The 21,083-nt window shown below is 34.2% G+C and overlaps 1 protein-coding gene across 1 annotated transcript in view; it reads right to left on the bottom strand.

Annotated features, from left to right (window-relative positions):
- Nucleotides 1-7,028: 7,028 nt before the first annotated feature.
- Nucleotides 7,029-21,083, bottom strand: part of LOC121380433 (rho family-interacting cell polarization regulator 2-like) — a 171,852-nt gene continuing 157,797 nt past the window's right edge. The window contains 8 exon segments of the mRNA XM_041509247.1: nt 7,029-10,509; nt 11,261-11,354; nt 12,864-12,947; nt 14,695-14,741; nt 15,655-15,804; nt 18,457-18,606; nt 19,515-19,673; nt 20,447-20,576. Of these exon segments, the coding sequence (XP_041365181.1) occupies nt 10,433-10,509; nt 11,261-11,354; nt 12,864-12,947; nt 14,695-14,741; nt 15,655-15,804; nt 18,457-18,606; nt 19,515-19,673; nt 20,447-20,576 (891 nt within the window). The 3' untranslated portion in view covers nt 7,029-10,432.

The raw sequence follows: 21,083 nt of genomic DNA, 5'->3' as shown, positions 1-21,083 counted from the left end.
GTACAGTCATGTTTGTGTTTCCATCCTCGGACAGTGTATTTTTTTAATACTGATATTTCTTTGATGTGCCTGTTAAGGTCTTCATAATCTAGGGGTCAATCATGTGCATGTGTTTTAATGGAATTCTTTAAAGGGGTAGAGGTACTCTGACTAACTTTGTTGTCTCTATATATATACCTGAGTACACACACCCAAATGAAAGTAAATATCTTCATGCGTTTTATTTTAAAACATTTTGTTGTTTAATATGACATATTGCATTTGTACAAAACTATATGCAATATATATGTTTTTTGAGGTGTACATTATATTAGGTTGCACTGTAGAAACAACAGTTTCAGTGAGGTTGTCAGTTTATGTCAGAATACACCAGATCCTGGTTGTGATAAAGACACATAGCTGGACACTTTTTGAAAAATGTATGTTATCAGTATAGGCAGTACTAGACCAAATAACTTCCGGCTGGGTCAAAGTTCGAGGTGCACCAAACTTTTGATAGAGAAGTGAACACCACAAGTCCTGTGATTGGTTATAAATGTGAGTGTGTTGGTTGTAAAAAATAATAGTTTTATCTGGGTTAAAAAAAAATGCAATTTTATTTCATCTAGTACCAATGTGTCAAGTAGCCTTGTGCTTGAAACATGTATGGGGTACCTGTAAAAAAAAGTACTCAAATTTTGTGCGGAACTAGGGTAGTCATAGACGCTACCCGTTATCTCAGAAACGAGCAGCTTGACCCCCATTTTTTTCTGATTCACTTTAAGTGTGAGGGGTGGTAGTATTTATATCCGTGGCGTTTACGTAGGTTGATACGTTGCAGGTAGGAGTTTTAGCCACATATGTTACTATTGTCGTCTATGGGATTTGATTTAGTAGTATACACCCTGTAGAGTGTTACATGTACATGTATCTTGTCTCTTTGGCAATAAAATGTATAAATGGTGTGTTATGTAATTTTATAATATGTGCCTGTATCAGTAGTATATATATCAATTATATCCAAATCCCAAAAGGTTCCAACAAGAAGCTACCTTTAAATCAACCATGTCAAATCGACCAATTAGCTCCTTTTTCAATTTTGATGAACCGTTCTAAATTATGCGTCAAAATTACCGTAAGAAATTATGCAATTGTTTTTTTATCCGACTTTAATCCTACAGGTCATTTGCAAAATTAATTCAACCAAACAAACTACTGACCCTGGTTGGGCTGCTTATGCTCCTTACACATGCCAGCATGGTTGATCCCCTCTCCCTCCCACCCCAAACCCTTTCCTGTCGTAGGATGGAGGAGTCGACAAAAGGCATGTGCTAAAACAGCTTTTTATGATGTCTCAAGTTCTATCTGCTATTGAAGATTTTAAGTGTATTGTGACACTGCAGGCCTGAACTTATGAAAATGTACTAATTACATCTCAACATTCTATTGATTTTGAAGTAAAATGAAATATTTGGAGGTTAGCATGTTTGAACTTATTTTGGGCTGGATTACTTTAGGCACATCCTTTATCACCTCAACTTTAGTGCAATCTAAAGTTCTGCTGTCAAACTACTGATGGACATATCATGTACCTCAAACACATTCAAATGTATAAAATTTAAAAATAAAGTTTAAAAAGTTACTTTTGTTCAACACCACCCACTAAAACAAATTGATTTATCAATCATTTACTATTGTAAGTCAAACATTTGGTAATTTTGACATATTATTTTAGAGGAAACTCGCTACATTTTTCCATTAGTAGTAAGAGATCTTTTATATACACCATCCCACAGATAGGATAGTACATACCACGGTCTTTGATATACCAGTCTTGGTGTACCCGCTGGAACAAATGAAAACCTAAAAATTAAAACAAACACAGCTGACTTTATGAGTGATGTTTATTTACAGTGACTTGCAAACAGTTATCTACATCATGAACGTACACAAGCAATAGTTTTCTTGTGTCCAAATGGAACTCATGTTGCACAGCAATATACAATATACATTAATAGAGCAACATTGTTTTCCTGTTTCCAACAGTAACTCAAGTTACACAGCAATATACAATTATACATGGTGACTGACTACCCAGACCTAAGGCAACAAGTTAACAATTATGCAAACATGCTTCATTTTTAACAAAAATGGTGTTAAACTGTTTTAATGTCCCAAAATATACATTGCAAGCTCTGTAAAGATTCAAACATGCAAGCTAACAAGTTTATAACTTCACTTTTTGTCTGGAGTCAGAAGTCTTCAATCTAGAAATATTCACTTAGTATAAATAAAAGGTTAAAAACGCTCACAATCCCCACTCCTGTAGACTGGAATGATAAGGGGCAAATTTGTGCATTGCTGTAGATTATATATCTCATTTACACCTTCATAAATAAGAAATATCTATATTCTCGATTTTATAAGATGTATATATAGAACTGAAATAATAATTTAAATGAAGGGAATGATAAAACTATGTAGCAAAATAAATGTGATGCAACAATAAAAATTAAAATAATAAATTTAAATCTTGCAGGGAAATATTGTTTTCGGATAAAACAAGACATTACAAACACATAAATAGAAGATTTAAATCAAATGCAACACATTTGCACTAATAAATAACGGTTAAAATTAAAAAGTACACAAGTTCTTTTATCAAACATGCAATCTGTAAACATTGATTTTATGAAAAGCTGTGGTACTACAGTAGAATGAAAAAGGACAAGTAGGCTTCAAAATCATGACCAAAAAACTACTAAGAGAGATGATAAATAAAGAGTTAATTTCCAAAACAACATCCACCAATTTCCTAATTTTAGAGTTAACAGTGGGAGTATAATGGTGACAAAGTTCAGTGTTCAACAAATGTTTAAGAAAGTCACTAGCCCTCACAGAATTTCATTTCAACTTATTTTTGTGCTTATATGTATCCAATGAAGGTTCAAGCATGTTGTCCTGGGCACACACAGTTATCTGGGCTGTCTGTCCAGGACAGTGGGTTAGTTGGTTAGTGGTTAGTGTGACAGAAGAGGGTGTAAAGTACTAATCAACATTATACCCAGGTGATTTTCCAGTCTTACATATTAGTTATAAAAATACCTGGAATAAAAACCATAAAAATGTGTCAGTATTATGACCAGTTATGGTATTCAAACAACCGGTACCAAAAATGACAATAAATTACCTATTATAGATAGAAATATGAGATTGTATTTACAATTTTACTGCAAAACACATGTAATTTGAAACGGACTATAACACCAAGTTTGATATTGAACACACCTGACACCACCTCTCTGCTTAGCTTAGTAATTGTGATTTCACCTGTCAGCTTTAATCAATATCAATCTGGGTGTTATAGTCAGTTCCAAATTACATATGTTTTGTAGTAAAATTGTTAATATGTAAATACATCTCATATTTCTATCTATAACAGGTCATTTATTGTCATTTTTTCTACCGGTTGTTTGAATACCACAACAGGTTATGATAATACTGACACATTTTTATGGTTTTTATTCCAGGGATTTTCATAACTAATATATAAGACTGGAAAATCACCTGGGTTTAATTTTGATTAGTACTTTAGTGGCCTTACACCTACCCACTGAGCCCTTGAGAAATCGCTCTGGGTGGGAGCTGGTACCGGGCTGCGAACCCTGTACCTACCAGCCTGTAGTCCGAGGCCAGTTCTCACAGAAGCTTTGGCTAGTGCTGTATGTATACAGTTGATAATTTCCACTCGCCCAGACTGAAAGTTCACAAGACAGGACCAAGTGCTAATGGATTTGTCAAACCCTGCAAAGTTTCTGTCAAAGTGGATAGGATTCTAAAACTCTGCTTCATGTAACGGATACCATTATGTAAAGTTGCATAATGATGGCAATGGAGATATATATTATATTTTGGAAATGTATCAGAACAAAAAAGAAGCAAAAAATTTATTTTATTTGAAGACGCCTAAAAGTAATTTAATTCCATAAAAAAGAAAAACAAATTTGAAAGATCATTTCAGAAGAACTACATGTATACAAAGTTTGACAAAGAAGAAAGTTTTATATTTCGGAAGCTAACAGGAGGAGGACAATGGGTCAGACCATGTCACTTGAGAGCTATACACTTTACCTTTTTATCCCAATATAAAAATAACTTTAAAACACATGAAAATTATCACTATTGCCATTTTGTTCTTTAAATCCAATGAAATTGATATTGGAGGCCATTTAAAAATACAAATTTCTTTCTCTGCCCCCTCCCCCTCCCCCTCAAATACGATGAGAATTTATTTAAAAAAACTAAAACTTTTTGTTTTTAAACCTTTACTAAATATGGTTAATTTCTTTGAAAGTACAATGACTTTTTAACATTTTACCATCTGCATTTTTTATTATTATTTTTTTTTTTATAATAAACCCGTACAAAAACTTGTGACAGTTAATTTGTCATCTGATATTGTCATACATGTATTTCAGATTTTTACTTTTCACACATTTTGTGTATTCAATGCAATTCATTTTGTCTTGCATCGATTTACCGACAGATTCATGTTTTTTTTTCTGTTACCAATTTGTAGTTTTATTGGCTCCAGTAATATGTCACCAATAGAACTAAATCTTTGACAGTCTACATCGGCAAATTGGAAAACTCAGTAGGGTTATCCCTTAAGTGATTCATGGAATAATTCAATTCTACAAACCTATTCTATGTACTGCTATATAGAAATGTACAGAGTATTAAATGTCTATATAATTGCATTGTATCACAACAAAACAACAATCCAGACATGTATCAGATCTGTACAAGGAAATGCATAGTATGTAGATCAAAGAGAGAGAAGGAAAAAACCCCAAAACACAAATATGGTTAGGAACTCAGTCTCGACAACGCGTGTACATAAAATGATGACACGACGTAGGGACAGCAATGTAAAAATGTGTGCAAAAGCTGTACATACAGATATAAATATACAAGTCTAATTATCAAGGAATGAATCTCAAACGTAACTGGCACTGTGATAACCAGGTACTACTAGCAGAGTGAATATCTACCTTTAAAGACGATACACGTATATTTACAGTACACAAACATGGCTACTACATGCTCAACTTTCATAACTGATAGTGATAGTGGAGTGGCATTTATATAGGACTACCGTCAGTTTGCCAATCAACTACATTAATTAATTAAATAAATATTGTTAAAGAGACTGTCCCGAGTAGTCTGCCACTGTAAAGTTTACAGCTATTGAATCCCTTTTAACTAAAATTAAATATTAATTTGTTTTTTGTCTAAAACATCAGTGTTTCTGGTCATCCCAATATTTGTAGTAGCATAAACTTGATTTTACCTCCCAATAATTTCGTATGTAATAAAAACAAAAAATGTATCTTAGGAAATAAAAAATGAATTTTGTGTTAACTACAAATATTAAAACCGAATATTGATATTTCAAACAAGAAAATTTAATTTAATCTTAATCATTAAAAGGGCTGTGTTAGTAGGAAATACTTACCAATAGCAACAATCCTGGACAGTGTTTAAGTTGGTTTTAATAAATGGTTTGAATATTAATGTAAAGGTTTACATGCATACCCAGCATGAACACAGTCCAAGATGAAATACTTTTAATGGTTGTGATATGTTTAACATACCAACCAGAGCAAGCCAAGAACACAACATTTGTTCTATAGCCGACATCACAGTAAGACGACCAGATCAAGTTGTACCTCTCATGTATGACTCGTCACTTTCTTATACAAATTTGTCTCATACATATAGCATGCATCAAGAGACTTTAAAGTTTTATGAGCAAGTGCCGCTACCTTGGTTTTAATCTCGAATGTTAAACCAGCGTCTTGCATGTATGAGGTCTTCAGTTAGTTTGAAGACACAGATAATCCCATTTCCAATTAAGGCAGTTATATTAACATACTACTGAAATGATTCCAGTTGGGTTTTTTGGATACATTTATGCATTAGACAGTTGTGGTTTGTCATTGTAGCAAAGAACCATGTAATTAAAATTTTTAAAAATTAGAGAAAACAATATACTTAATTAAAATTCAGAAAGATTGTCAATCTGTTATTGTTAAGATTCTCTGATTTTTTTAGATCAATGACAAGATGATGTCTTAAACAAGGGGACTAGTTACTATATGTATATAAATGTATATGCTATAATATTAAGTAATGCCAAAAATATCAACAATAGTTGCATGAGGTACATAGTTATGACTAGATAATGACTAAAAGCTATGTTGCAGACAAAATTTTATAAAACTCATGACAGATGCATAAAACAATTTCTAAACTCATTTCATATCCTGTATTTTGTAACAATAATCTCTATATACAAGAAATATTTTACCAGGTTACTTCTACGATTTCAAATCTGCAGATCAAGCCACAAGGATGTATAAGATGACTAGATGAAATGACACTTATAGTAAATAATTTTAATCCCAGACAAACAATGGCAGAACTTTACCTTTTGGACTTTTCAGACATCAACAGACCTGGACAAACATTTCCATACAACTATGTCACACATGTATATAATAACAGACATGAACGGTTACCATGGCACCAGAACATATTTTAAGTAAGCAAGATTAATTACATGAAGACAATCCATTTGGGAAAGTAACTCTCCACCCCAACCCCACCACCACCCACAAAACCCCCCACTATTCATACCCTTTGTTGGTTTTACATACTGTTGATTTAAAAGAAAAGATTTTAGTAATACATTTTTCAAATACAAGCCCATCAGAAAAACGTTTCAACTAAGCGAGCATAAATATTTAAAATAAATTGTTTAATGATGATTAATATGAAAAATAGGAGGTTGCAAGTTATTTTTTAGCAAACCTTCAATAAGGGGATGTGGACTGATTTAGCTTCATAAATTCTTCTATCAGTGTTAACACTTTAAAAAGTAATTACGTTTTATTACTCTTCCTTCCCCCAAAATAATATAATCTATAAAATGCACAGCAAACAAAATTTTAATTATCACTGAAATAATAAAGTTAAATAATAAAGGAACCACAATGGATTTTTATTATTGCACATACATGACCGGTATATGAAACAAGAAAAACTCAACATATAACACGAACAAATGTCTGGTTGTGAAAATATAGGACGGCAGCAATGAGTATGCACAACTAGAGAGAGAGAACTATAGCATAATACATGCACAATAAAAGCTGTACGCTCCATATCCATGTGTGTCAAAGGTTTTTCATACACAAGCATTATTAGCCATCAGGGGCCTAATTCACTAAACTCTCGCAAATTTGCAATCTTGCAGTGCAATGCTAAAAGACTTGCAAAGAGGATGCTTTGTTGTCTAAGAGACCTTTGTGAATTAGGCCCCAGATCTCCATTTATCATCTTTGTCAGTAGTTTAATCTTTCTTATAGGAAGGAAGATAATATTTTGAATATTTATTGCATATCACATAATGTATGTACAAATGTCAGTAAAAATTTATATTTCTCCATGGAATATTTCTAGTAGTCTGTTTAGTAATGGTAATTCATATTTCGTATTCCATAAGTTTGTTAATGAACAACACACTGGAGTAATACAGTTACACATAGCTCGTTGCTTAAGGAATGTTTGCTATCACTTAATCAGCAGCAATGATCGAGATTTGCATGTGATAATGTTTCTTTTCAAATGGGTCTCTCCTAGGCTTTTAAAATTTAGTTTTTATATAGAACTCCTGCACATTTGCCTCCTAAATAAAGACCTATGTAATGTGCATCATAAATGTGACATGATTTATGATTGTTACAACAGATGTAGCCAGCGAGTTTAGCCATACCACATTACCAGCACTGTCAATAACTTCACAATAAACTAAATCATTTGTCAGCTACTAATATGCTACTTGTCTAATTTGTGTTACACATTATGTTCAAGTAAATTAATTTTGACTTTGTTCTCTCCTGCTCTCAACTTTGGAGCCTGGCTGTATTGCAAATCAACTTCATGATACATCCAGGGGCAATTAGAGAAGTTGTAATCATCTGGGTTAGGGTGTGCAGACTGGAATATTGGTAAAAGAAATATGAGTTATATGGTGACAGCCCAGTATCATGCTAAATCCACCATTGTAATATATGTATAGCCCTGATGATGAAATAATTTATTGTCACTGTAGCAACATTCCAGTCCTCGGGTAAAATGATCATTCACTCATGAAATCATCGCTGTCAAATCTGAACTTTGTTAGTGTGAAACAAATTTAGATCCAAAATATTGACCATGTGATAACAAATAAACTTTAAATAAACTATTTTAAAACATACTGATCAACAGTATAACACAATAGCTTTATAAGTAAAACAGATTTTTTTTTTACAAACTTCTACACACAAAATGTCTTGTTTTTTAAAGCCAATGCTCACTATACTAATTCTGTGACACAAAATCCTCAAACTAAGGCTCGTCACAACAGACTTAGGCTATCATACAATTATAAAGCACCATTTTCACATCAAATCTCACTATTAATGTCATTTCATCATCTTGAGTTTACAAACGTAATAAATCTATGTACAATAGCTACAAACCAAATACATGCATTGAACATACTTAATAATTATTCACTTTTATTTTCACATTATAATTGCTTTACAACAATTTTTATTTTTACATTATAACTGCTTTACAATAATGTAATGTGAAGAAGAACAGATACAAAACACAAAATAAAATCACTTGTAAAAAGGACATTGTACCTTTGCTATACTCCTGACTAGTTAAACACAAAATGGCACAATATGGAACAGAACTAAACAGATCCCTGATCATGCACGACTTGACTTCATGTTGCACTGTCCATGTACATAACAAATAACAGTCATATCTTGTATAACAGTAATATCCAGCAAAGTGAAACCGTAATGTCTTTCTTCATTCTACATACAGAGATTATCCTGAAACCTGTAACATCAAACACTGTGTTTTTGATACACTGCTCCAAAACTGTACAGATACTAAATGCTGTTGAACAAATAGCCATGTTGTAATTTATTTATTTTAGAGAAAAACCCAATGCTGACAACATGTAAGAATTAACACGTATCAACAGCACTGTTGATACTATATTTCATCATGAATAATAATACAATAAAGTCATCTGTTTTCACACCATACAATGCTAGCAGCGACTACACATTTGCAACAATAATTGACAGCAGCAGGGTCATCTTGATGTGCTGGAACAATAATGCTGAATCACACAGCAACGAGGATTGACCACGCTACCACTGGCATGATGTTCAATAAAACAAAATCTAGCAAACTGTTAGGTGGTTCAGATTCAAATTCAAATGTTGGGCTGGAGCTTGTAAAATATTTAGGGCCGAATTTATGAAGCCTGGTTTTCTTAATCGCAAGTGTTTAAGCATTGTAAATGTATATATATATATGTTATTACACATGTTTAAGACAAATTTGGCCCTTAGAATGTGGATGCAGGCTCAATGTTAAGAGAGATACAACTGAATGTTACAGTTACACAATTAGTGTCTGAACACCAAATTTGAGATCTCCGTGACTTCTGGCCAAGGCCCTGTATTTATACAATGTTAAAGGCTAGATTCGAGGCTTCAGTAATTAATCGAACAAAGAGTAACATGTGGAAACTTTGTTAAGATCTCGAGTACAAACTTTTGAAAGCATTGTGATCACCTGCTATAGGTCAAACGACATGATGTTTGTATTAGGTAAACATTAAAAACCTGTCTCTAAACTGAATAGTTTTGTTCTGAATTGGCATCGAGGCATTAACTTTCAACCAGATGTTCTGAATTAAGCAATATATAAAAATAACTAATGTCTATACAGGTTAGAAAAACAACAGTGTTGAAATCAAGATCGACATATTTACCGAACAGTAGACCATGTGCAACACTGAAAACAGTCGTTAAAGCAGCAACTACGTCGTCATATTGGCACCAGAACAGGATTGCATCATTACCCTTATACACTTGCATATGTAACTACATCTGTCGTGGATTCTTCACACCTCCATACTGGAGTGAATTACAATAACGTGATTGTGGTACGCAAAGCAACGTCAAGTAATGAACAAAAAGATCCACTATAACAATAGTTTATATAAATGGAATAGAGTTGAATGATGTTATTCAGTGATATAGTGTAATGTTTCTTTTGATTGATTCAGAGGAAATTCCAATACAGTGCAAAACACGTCTGTAAACCAATCGACCCACTGGATAATATGTTTGTAAACAATTTACTATTTGGATAACTTGTTTGTAAACCATTCACCGATTGGATAACTAGTTTGTAAAACATTCACTGATTGGCTACATGTTTTGGCATTTCCTTGCAGACACAATTTGTTCTCATCACGATGCTGATGTCAGTGCCAGACTGACTGTAACAGGTGCGAGGTGTCAAGTGTTCACTTCTTGACGTGGAGTCCCTGGAAACCGTGTGACGTCAGCTGAGCATCTTCAAACGCCTGTCTTCCACTTTCACCTGAATGGGAAAAACACAAACTTGAGTTGAATAAATAACAGTACATTACTAGTAATAATAATACTCAAGCAATATATACTATATGTCATATATGCATGTGGATGTACATATATGTACATGTATATGTGTGTGTGTGTGTGTTTGTGTTTGTGTGCCAAATATTATTACCAAGATGTGAGTGTTAAAATCATTTAAAGGAATGCAACAAATCCAATGATTTTAAATGTGTTAAGGATGTAGTGTAAGGCACACTAGCACAATTACTAAAATAAATCAAAGAAATTTAACATACTGGACATTTAATTACAACATCTAACACAAGCACACAGTCTTTGGTGCACTTATTATTTTCTTCAATAAGTCAATTTTCAGCACCATATTCTTGGGGGTGTTTAATGAGATATGTCTAAGCTGATCAGAGATAATTTTGAAAAGGTTTGAACAAAATACAAATAAAAAAGATAATAAATACAGACATCCCCATTCTTGTCACGGTTTTATGGTCAAATGGTTTACCGTTTATAATGAGGAATGGAAACTGCCAGACACTAAATCAACATAAAATTGACCCAATGATGTCTTAATTTTTAAAATTATTTTTATTCACACTTTTATCAGAAGCATGAATAGCACATGATTAAATGTGAATACACATTTGAAACTGATGGCGTCATTTCTTTAGATTATAAAGGGTGATGACAATTCAATTAACACATATGTATGAATAGAGAGCTACAAAAGGGGAACTAACCGAGAGAAAACAAAGCTTCTTTGGCTTTCCTTCTGACAGTGGAGGAGCTGTCTGCCTGACACACAAACACCAGCTGGTCCGTACTTTCTGATGCCTGAAAATAATATTAACATAGGAAGCTTTAGTATTTATATTCCATCGAAAAACAGCATCAGGGCTTCTAGAATACGAGACGCCTGTGATGAGTGTTTTTCATGGTAGGGCTAGTAAAAAGTTTATTTCATCATGCCTGATGGAGAGTAAACCCCCCCTCCAAAAAAAAAACTCAAACCCTAACAAACAAAAAAAACCTCAAATACCTTTTTTTTTCGCCTACATGTATCTCATATCAAAATCTAATGATGATCAATATGTCAGTTTAATTTTATTTATATCTAAGCTGAACAGACAAAAACAAATTCTAAGAAATACTGTATATAGCCATGTTGTTTACACTGCTATTTTAAATAACACATTGTAGGTGTAATGCAAACAGTCACCAGTCAAGTACACCAAATTAGTTTTCATTGCTGATAATGTAACATTTTGTAATGAAACTGATTTATAAATAATGTATCAATCTTCTTGGGCAGTACATATAAAAAGTATGAGACATTATATTTTATTTACCTGCAAAAAATAGGATAGCATTTGGCATTTCAAATAAATAAATTATGTGTTTATTAGCAACCCACAGTTTTGCAAACTGTAATGTTTTTACTTTCTAGTATTTTTGGTACAAATTTCCAGTATACCGGTATACAGAAGTAGGGCTACTAGATTTTTAACCACGGCTAATGGATTTTGAAAATCACTGATCCTATGGCTGGGGGCTTTTTTAAAAATTCTAGAAGCCCTGCTGTATTGAGAGTGGAACATTACACGCCTAAGAGAATTTTACTTGTACAAAATATTCATACATGGGGGGAATGTACAAATATCTGGGTTTTTTAATCTGGTCTGAAATATGTATGGCATATGTACATGATTACATTATTACTAAATTGGATAAATATTCTATGATTTATTTCCATTTATTTATGCACTGCTTCATTAATATTAGGGACCATTAACAATTATCAATAATATTATGAGAATACCAAGCATAACATTTTTTTGCTACCCTCCCCCCCCCCAATCCTCTTCTAAAAGTGTACATAAAAAAATTAGATTTTGTAATCATTATTTTTATTAACATTTTTTGCTCATTGTAAAAGCATATGCTGACATTAACACCCTTCCCCCAACATGAAAGGCAATTGGGCTTTCAAACCCAATTTTCCAGTAAGATTCAGTAATATACATGAGTTATGTCCCCTTTATCACTGCCAGTAAATGGAAAATTAATGTCAATATTTAAAAATTTGTAAAACCAATCTTCACCCATAATGTTTATTCAGGTTTAAAGAAGTCCTACCTCTAGCACAGATAAAATATTGATATATATATATATATATATATATATATATATAATCAATATTAAAAATATATATAAGACTGTAGAGTACTACCCCGTGAAGAAGAACTTTATTACACTCAGGCCGTTACACAACAGCATATGAGGATGTATTCACCCATAACAATCAATCCAATAATGAATATTAATGATATAAAGAATCCGAACCTCTAGCACAGATAACGCTACACAAGCACCAGCTCGGACATCAGGAATCTGGTCTTCTAATGCCTCCACAAATATCACCATCGCCTACAAGAAAATATAATGAATTATTTATTTTTAATAACATAGTTGTGTCTATGAATATTACCATTACCAACAATAAAAGATAAGAAATTAATTCCTTTTTATAACAGAATTCTCTCTCTCTCTCTCTCTCTCTCTCTCTCTCTCTCTCTCTCTCTCTCTCTCTCTCTCTCTCTCTCTCTCTCTCTCTCTCTCTCTCTCTCTCTCTCTCTCTCTCTCTCTATATATATATATATATATATACACACATGTATCATCACTGCTTATGAGAAAATATAAGTAATTCATTATATATAATAATAGAGTTGTGTCTATAAATGCAATCAATGCCAGTGAAACAACACACCAGTTGGGCATAATTTAATAATGCAGTTACAAACCTAGCATTCATTTAATGTTTCTTAATTACATGTCGAGATGTTTTTTGGGTTTTTTTTAAAAGCAGAATTATTTGGACATTTCCACATGAACTACTGTAAACAATAAATGTATATGATTACACAAGTTTAATGTGTACCTGTGAAGCATACAGACTTGAGAAAATTAATAACCTTTTTTTTCTTTCTTTCTTTTTCATACACAAAAAAAGTTAATCTTGGTATCTGGTCTGGAAGATTGGTGTTTTCTTTTATGCATATACAGTAGAATCTCGTTGGTTCGACCTAGGAAGAGTCGTACACACCGCAAGGCTTGAACCAAAAACAAAGTCCCGAGTTTTTTGTTCAGTAAACCCTTATATTAACTGATGATGGGTCGACTATAAGCCTTCACTTGAACTAAATTATTGGTCCCGACTATGTTATTAGCTATATTTCCCTCGAACTGGTGATCCATCAAATATCAAATGGAAAACCACAGAAAAGAACCAACAATTGCTGCGCTTGTTATTACAACCTTCGGATTAATTATTTAGGCAGAATGAGCTATAGATGAATTAGTGAATCGCAACAATAGCCATGCAATCCTTTCTTTATGATACTTGTCATGTTGTTTGTTAATCGGCTCTCGGTAATGATCTTTCAAGTACAGCTAGTGTTATGGTACCTGCTCGATGAATTGTGATACCAATCAAACAATTAGTGCACAAAGTGGTCTCAGCGATGAACTGTGATACCAATCAAACAATTAGTGCACAAAGTGGTCTCAGCGATGAACTGTGATACCAATCAAACAATTAGTGCACAAAGTGGTCTCAGCGATGAACTGTGATACCAATCAAACAATTAGTGCACAAAATGGTCTCAGCGATGAATTGTGATACCAATCAAACAATTAGTGCACAAAATGGTCTCAGCGTGAAGCTTTACTTTGAACACGTCTACAAGACCAGTTTTAAATAAGACAATGAACAACTTAATCAAATGTCATCACTTCAGCAACCAAATATTTAATTAATACCGACAAGGGCTTCTGCGTCACACAATCGGAGTAATTTCTAATAAATTCTTTCACTCTGATATTTTGCTACATAACACCTTGATCAAATGTTTAAGTTTGGAGTTACCAATATAATATGTATCTAATTCAACTTTCTAACTGATGTTACGGATATATCCGATGTTGACTGAATAGTTCGGTCAAACTATCCGATGGGTCGAACACTTTCTCAATCACCGACGGGGTTCGAGCCAAAGAGATTCAACTGTATGTATGTATGTATGTAAGTATTATTTGAAAACAATTCAAAATAAATTTTAAGCTAAAATAATAATCCCCACCCAATATGTCATGTTGGAGATAATAATCATACCTTATCTCTTGTGACTTTATTTCTGCTTACTACTTTCAGATATGATGCTGCAAGGTAAACAACAATAACATTACAACAAGAATTCTGATAACCATATTTACACAAATAATCAATGTCACATATCACTAGCAATCAAAGCCATAGGTGCATTTACGCAGTAAATATTTGACAATGTAGCTCAAGCTTTGATATGAACCTCTGATTTGGTTACAATGCAAGCTAGAGAGAGAAAACCTGCATATATACATGTACATATATAAGTGCATATATACTGAATAACAACAAGGGATCTTTTATATGCACTTTTTTACAAATAGGGCAGCACATACCATGGTCTTTGATATACAGCTTGTAGAAATCCCAACATGGTCTACCAAGGATAAAATATCCTAAAATGCATCACACCTGAGGCAAACAGCAGAGCTACATGTTGACCCATCAACATATAAATACATTTAACATGGGAAGCTGGCTCCTGTTCGTTATTATGCTCATGGACAGATTGGAATTTTTTTTCATTCAGGACTGGTTAGATTTCCAGCAAGAAAATATGTAAAACAATAAACCATTCTAATCCGAATAGATAAAGTAATATTTGCTTAATGACACAGCACATTACAAACTATAGCTATTTAGTGTGTAACATGATTAGTTTGACACATGGAGGGAAGGAGGGAGGGAGGAGGAAGAGAGTGGATTTGAGAGAGAGAGAGAGAGAGAGATAGAGAGAGAGAGAGCGTGAGAGAAACAGACAAGAGAGAGAAACAGACAGACAGACAGAGACAGAGACACACACACAGGCAAATAGTAAGAGAGAGAGAGAGACAGGATGTGACAGGGGAACCTGCTGCAGCCATAAAGGCTACTCCTTCTAAAAAGCAGTATGGGATATACAGGACAGCTCATACCATGGCTTTTGATAGGTTATATACAGATTCTACACCCAGATAAAAGTCTGACCTGCTGACTGCTGTATTTCTCGCTGTGTTGCCACCAGCAGCATTCCGACGACCTTCAGACATGTAGGTCGAGGGATTTCTTCTCTCAGGGTCAGTATGGCCTTTATTACCTGGTCAGGGTTCCCCGAACACAGGCGGTCTGCCAGTGAGACTGCAAGCAGGGTTTAGATATTATAGTCTACAGTACAGTACAGTACAGTACAATACAGTATTAGACAAGTCTTTCAGTTAATACAATATTTCCTTCAATAAACAACAATCGCTTTATATAACACAAGCAAAAAGCAAAGCATTCACAACATTTATGCATTCCAATTTCATATACGTGTAACGTATGTTCACGAGGCTGAAGGCTTTTATGTCTGATGTTAAATGTATGTGATAGCATTGAATCCAGTCAGATTGTTCACAAGACGATTGTCATCCTGGGCTTGTCAAAAGTATTATATGGTATTGCATTTTATTTATCATTTAAGTCAAAAAAAAAGAAAAAAGGTTGGTTTTTAGTCAGACCAAAGTTCCAGAATTGATGCATGGATGCCATATAACCGTATAACCATAAATAAAAATGTGTTGAGTTCGTCATTAAATAAAACATTTCCTTTCCTTCCCAATGCATGGATTGCACACCGACGGTGGGTATATTTAGTTTTATAATGTGCTCCTCATCTGCATTGGCCCATCCTCAATGGCCATGGTGCCCTCTTCTTTGCCTTGGTACCCTAAATAGTTTCCAAAACAGTAGCACAAGGGGTTCTGTACAACCCACAAGTTACTCCTACAAAAATTCCCGTTATACCATGGTGAAAAAAATTTATGTGCGCACTGACCAGACCAGAAATGAATTTTGTTTGGCCTTACCTTACTTTAATTAGTATTAATTAACCAGACACTTTGGGCTAAACTGACAAAACTGATCAATGCAGAATTTTTTTATTGTGTGCATGCACTGTAAATTCAGCCCATACCATCTTCCAAGATACAAGTTTACAGGGATCTCTAACACCTGAAGCATATTAAACTGACACAAAACAGGGTGCAAGAATCCTAAGGAGTCTAGGGGAATGGCTCAACCCCATCAAACATTCTAAAAATCTAGATTATTTTTAAGATATATTGTAGGGTCCACAGTTATGTTTTTAAATCTTATTAATCTTATTAACCGAGAAGCTTGAAAGAGGCACTGATCTCTCAAAATACGATTAATGCTTGACTGATAAAACATAAGGATGCAAGTTTGTTCATTATGCTGGTGGGAATTTTTAGGTGTTTACACTCAAGTATAAAATGTAGTAAATTACTGTTTCAATAATTTGTTGTGCTGACAATGACAGAAAAGCAAATGCAGCCAAGTTAAATCATGCTGTACAATACAGAGTCCAAAAGGTGAACACCTGTTTGGCTCCTTCAACCTGTGACCTACCTGTGAAGTTTATACCTAAATAGAATTACAAAAGGGAATTCAGCAAAACCTACAATAAGAACACTGGAATAAAACTGATGGAAAATAATAAACAGTACTTGAAATTCTTTATAATAATCCTTCTTTTTATTTTCATTATTCATGCTGATCAGTGTTAAACTGTAGTCAATTCAACAGTTGTCTCCCCTTGGCAAATGTTTCTTGACTAATTTATAAAACACAAGAAATATCCAAAATAATAAAAGAGATAATAATGATGAGATACGAACACTTACTGCACTGACCAACCAAGTCATACACAAAAATAATGCTCAATTTAATTTTAGTTAAGATCAACCCAAATCCTGGTTCAAGTGCAACATAATACTGTACATCAATATCCAGGGCTCACCCTGTGCAAAGAACGAAATGTTTTATTTAACGATGCACTCAACTCATTTTATTTAAGGTTATATGGCGTCTGAGACCCTATGCATGGCCAAATTAGCCAATTACTAATTTTTATACAAAACAGCTAAAACATTTAGTCTTTTGCTAATATAACATTCCTTAAATTAACCACATTTTAAATAATTTTCAAGAAAATACATCAGAAAATTGGCTAAAGCAGAAATTGTTCCAGTGTGAGCCCTGCAAATCAATACTATTTCCCTTCAAAGTTTGTTAGTTTTGTTTAACGACACCACTAGAGCACACTGATTTATGAATCATCAGCTATTGGATGTCAAACATTTGGTAATTTTGACATATAGTCTTAGAGAAGAAACCCGCTATTTTTTCCATTAGTAGCAAGGGATCTTTTATATGCACCATCCCAGATAGGGTAGTACATATACCACAGCATTTGATATACCAGTCCTTGTACACTGGAACGAGAAATGGCCCAATGGGCCCGTTGAAGGGGATCGATCCCAAACCGATCGTACATCGAGCGAACGCTTTGCCACTGGGCTACGTCCCGCCCCCCGTTTCCCTTTAACTACAGTACGTGTTTCACTGTTTCCCTTCAACTACAGTACGTGTTTCACCGTTTCCCTTCAACTACAGTACGTGTTTCACCGTTTCCCTTCAACTACAGTACGTGTTTTACCGTTTCCCTTCAACTACAGTACGTGTTTCACCGTTTCCCTTCAACTACAGTACGTGTTTCACCGTTTCCCTTCAACTACAGTACGTGTTTCACCGTTTCCCTTCAACTACAGTACGTGTTTCACCGTTTCCCTTCAACTACAGTACGTGTTTCACCGTTTCCCTTCAACTACAGTACGTGTTTCACCGTTTCCCTTCAACTACAGTACATGTTTCACTGTTTCCCTTCAACTACAGTACGTGTTTCACTGTTTAGCAGAATAATTTCACCAGTGTGTGTGTGCTACTTACTGTCCTCGGCTATCTGGTCGATGACGAGGAGTCCACCGGCTAACGTGAAGTATGTGACGAACTGGTGCAGAGTGACCATTGTGTTGCTGCCCAGCTTCTCCGGCTCGTACACAGACAGGTCGAGGATCTTACCCATCACATACGAAAACACTGAAAAAACAAAGTATACATGTTATACACAGACAGGTCGTGGATCTTACCCATCACGTATGAAAACACTGAAAAAACAAAGTATACATGTTATACAGACAGGTCGTGGATCTTACCCATCATATAGGAGAACACTGAAAAAACTAAGTATACATGTTATACACAGACAGGTCGAGGATCTTACCTATCACGTATGAAAACACTGAAAAAACTAAGTATACATGTTATACACAGACAAGTTGTGGATCTTATCTATCACGTATGAAAACACTGAAAAAACAAAGTATGTTTAACGATATATCAGCATATTTTAAACCACAGCTGTTTGAGAAGTCCTTCTTCTTTTTTCTTTCTTTTTTACACTTGTTTTAAATCGAGAGAGGAAACCTGATGCTGCCACAAATGTTTGTTTAGCGACACCTAGAGTGAGAGAGAAATATGCTGCTGCCATAAAGACTGTTATATTTACTGAAAAGCAGCTAAGGATCTTTAATATGCAATTCCCATAAACAAAGCAGTAATTGATTAATTAATCATCGGCTATTGGATGGTAATTCGGACTCATAGTCATCGGAGGAAACCTGCTACATTTTTCCTAATGTAGCAAGGGATCTTTTATATGTACTTTCCCACAGACAGGAAAGCATGTACCATGACCTTTGACCAGTTGCGTTGCACTGGTTGGAACAAGAAAAAACACAATCAGTTGAATGGATCCACTGAGGTGGTTCGATCCTGCGACGTAAGCACCTCAACTGACTGAGCTAAATCTGGCCCCTCAGAGCAGTACATACCACAGCCTCTGATGGGATGGAGAAACGGTTATTGATCCTAAAACCTATTTCATCTCAGGCATGAGCTACATCTCACCCCTTGAAATGGATGAAAAAGAGACACCCGATTCTTACCTCTAATTGGAGATACGTCGTAGTTCTCTTTGATTCGCAGTGTGTACTTCTGCTCAAACATGTACGCCAGCTTCTCGGGGTGTACGTACAGAACATTGTGGTCTACACACGTCACCCAGAATTCACGAAGTGTCTTGTCATCAGTCAACTCGGTCATCACTAAAAGAAAAAAGAAAAAAAGACAGAAAAGACTAAATTATGTTCTACATATCATGGCTATAATGGTATATAAAGAAAGAAAGAAATGTTTTATTTAACAATGCACTCAACACATTTTATTTACGGTTATATGGCGTCAGACACATGGTTAAGGACCACACAGATTTTAAGAGGAAACCCGCTGTCGCCACTTCATGGGCTACTCTTCCGATTAGCAGCAAGGGATCTTTTATTTGCGCTAGTTGAAATTTGACAAAGATGATGATATGTCATAATTGTGCAAATCACCTCATGTTTATGAATGACCAATAAATAATTTCTTGAAAATTATTTGATATATTTTCTTTCAAGACAATTAAATATATATCTTGTGCAATACATGCTCAGGAATGTTTTCTGCGAGTATATAATAACTAAGTGATCAATTTAGTTTAAACACAGGTTAATTATGACGCTATACCTAGATGCAAGAAAAGAAACCTGCATGGTATGAGACATTGATATATCATTCGTAAATCACTGGTTGGAATAGAACAACCCATCGAGTTCACCAAGAATGGTAAATTTTATAACTCATCACACGTCAGTTGAGGAGTTTTTATCACATTTATGTGGAGAAATGTCATTATTATGAGATATAGGATAATAACAGTTAAAAAGTTAAAAGTTTGTTTTGTTCAACAACACAATGATTTATTAAAAATCAGCTATTGGTTGTTAAACATCTAGTAATTCTGACACATAGTGTTAGTGGAAATGCACATTTTTCTCACCAGGATGAAGATCAATCTCTGATCCGGCTCTGGCTATCTTCAGTAGGTTGTCGATAATCTTTGCCTGTTTCTGTAGCTTGTCCAGCGCATAGAACTCACGACACTTCAGTGGTCCGAAGTTACCCAGGTTCTGAAATAGAGAGAATAACTGGTTACTGATGGAAAATATAGAAACTCATCTTGTCATAATACCTTGCCAGTTTGTATACTGATCATTGCTTAATAAAATACACATGTTGGTACAATTTACCAAATTTGCAACAAATAACAAGTGAGATGGGAATGGAGACTCTATTAATGTTCCCCCATTTTCAAAAGATTCAGCGAAAACCACAGCTGATTCACAAACATGCTCACACATTGTAACACGTAAAACACTGTCATTGTAACTGAAATATTGACAAAAGAATTAATCAAACATTCAGTTTGCTGTACCAGCACAGACTGTATTTCAAGTAAAAACAACAGTTAGAATTGCTCTTTTTTAAAACACATATACAAATCTCTGTTTTATAACAATATGCAATCACTCTCGAATGTATTCAGTGCTACTTCTGTTACCCTCATTAAATAAATAATTTATTACCATTATCATTATTATCTATTATTATCATTAATATCTGTTTTACAACAATAT

Source organism: Gigantopelta aegis, chromosome 9 (assembly GCF_016097555.1).
Source record: "Gigantopelta aegis isolate Gae_Host chromosome 9, Gae_host_genome, whole genome shotgun sequence".
Classification (NCBI taxonomy): Eukaryota; Metazoa; Mollusca; class Gastropoda; order Neomphalida; family Peltospiridae; genus Gigantopelta; species Gigantopelta aegis.
The sequence above is the reverse complement of the archived record's forward strand: the minus strand, read 5'-3'. Positions and strand labels throughout refer to the sequence as shown.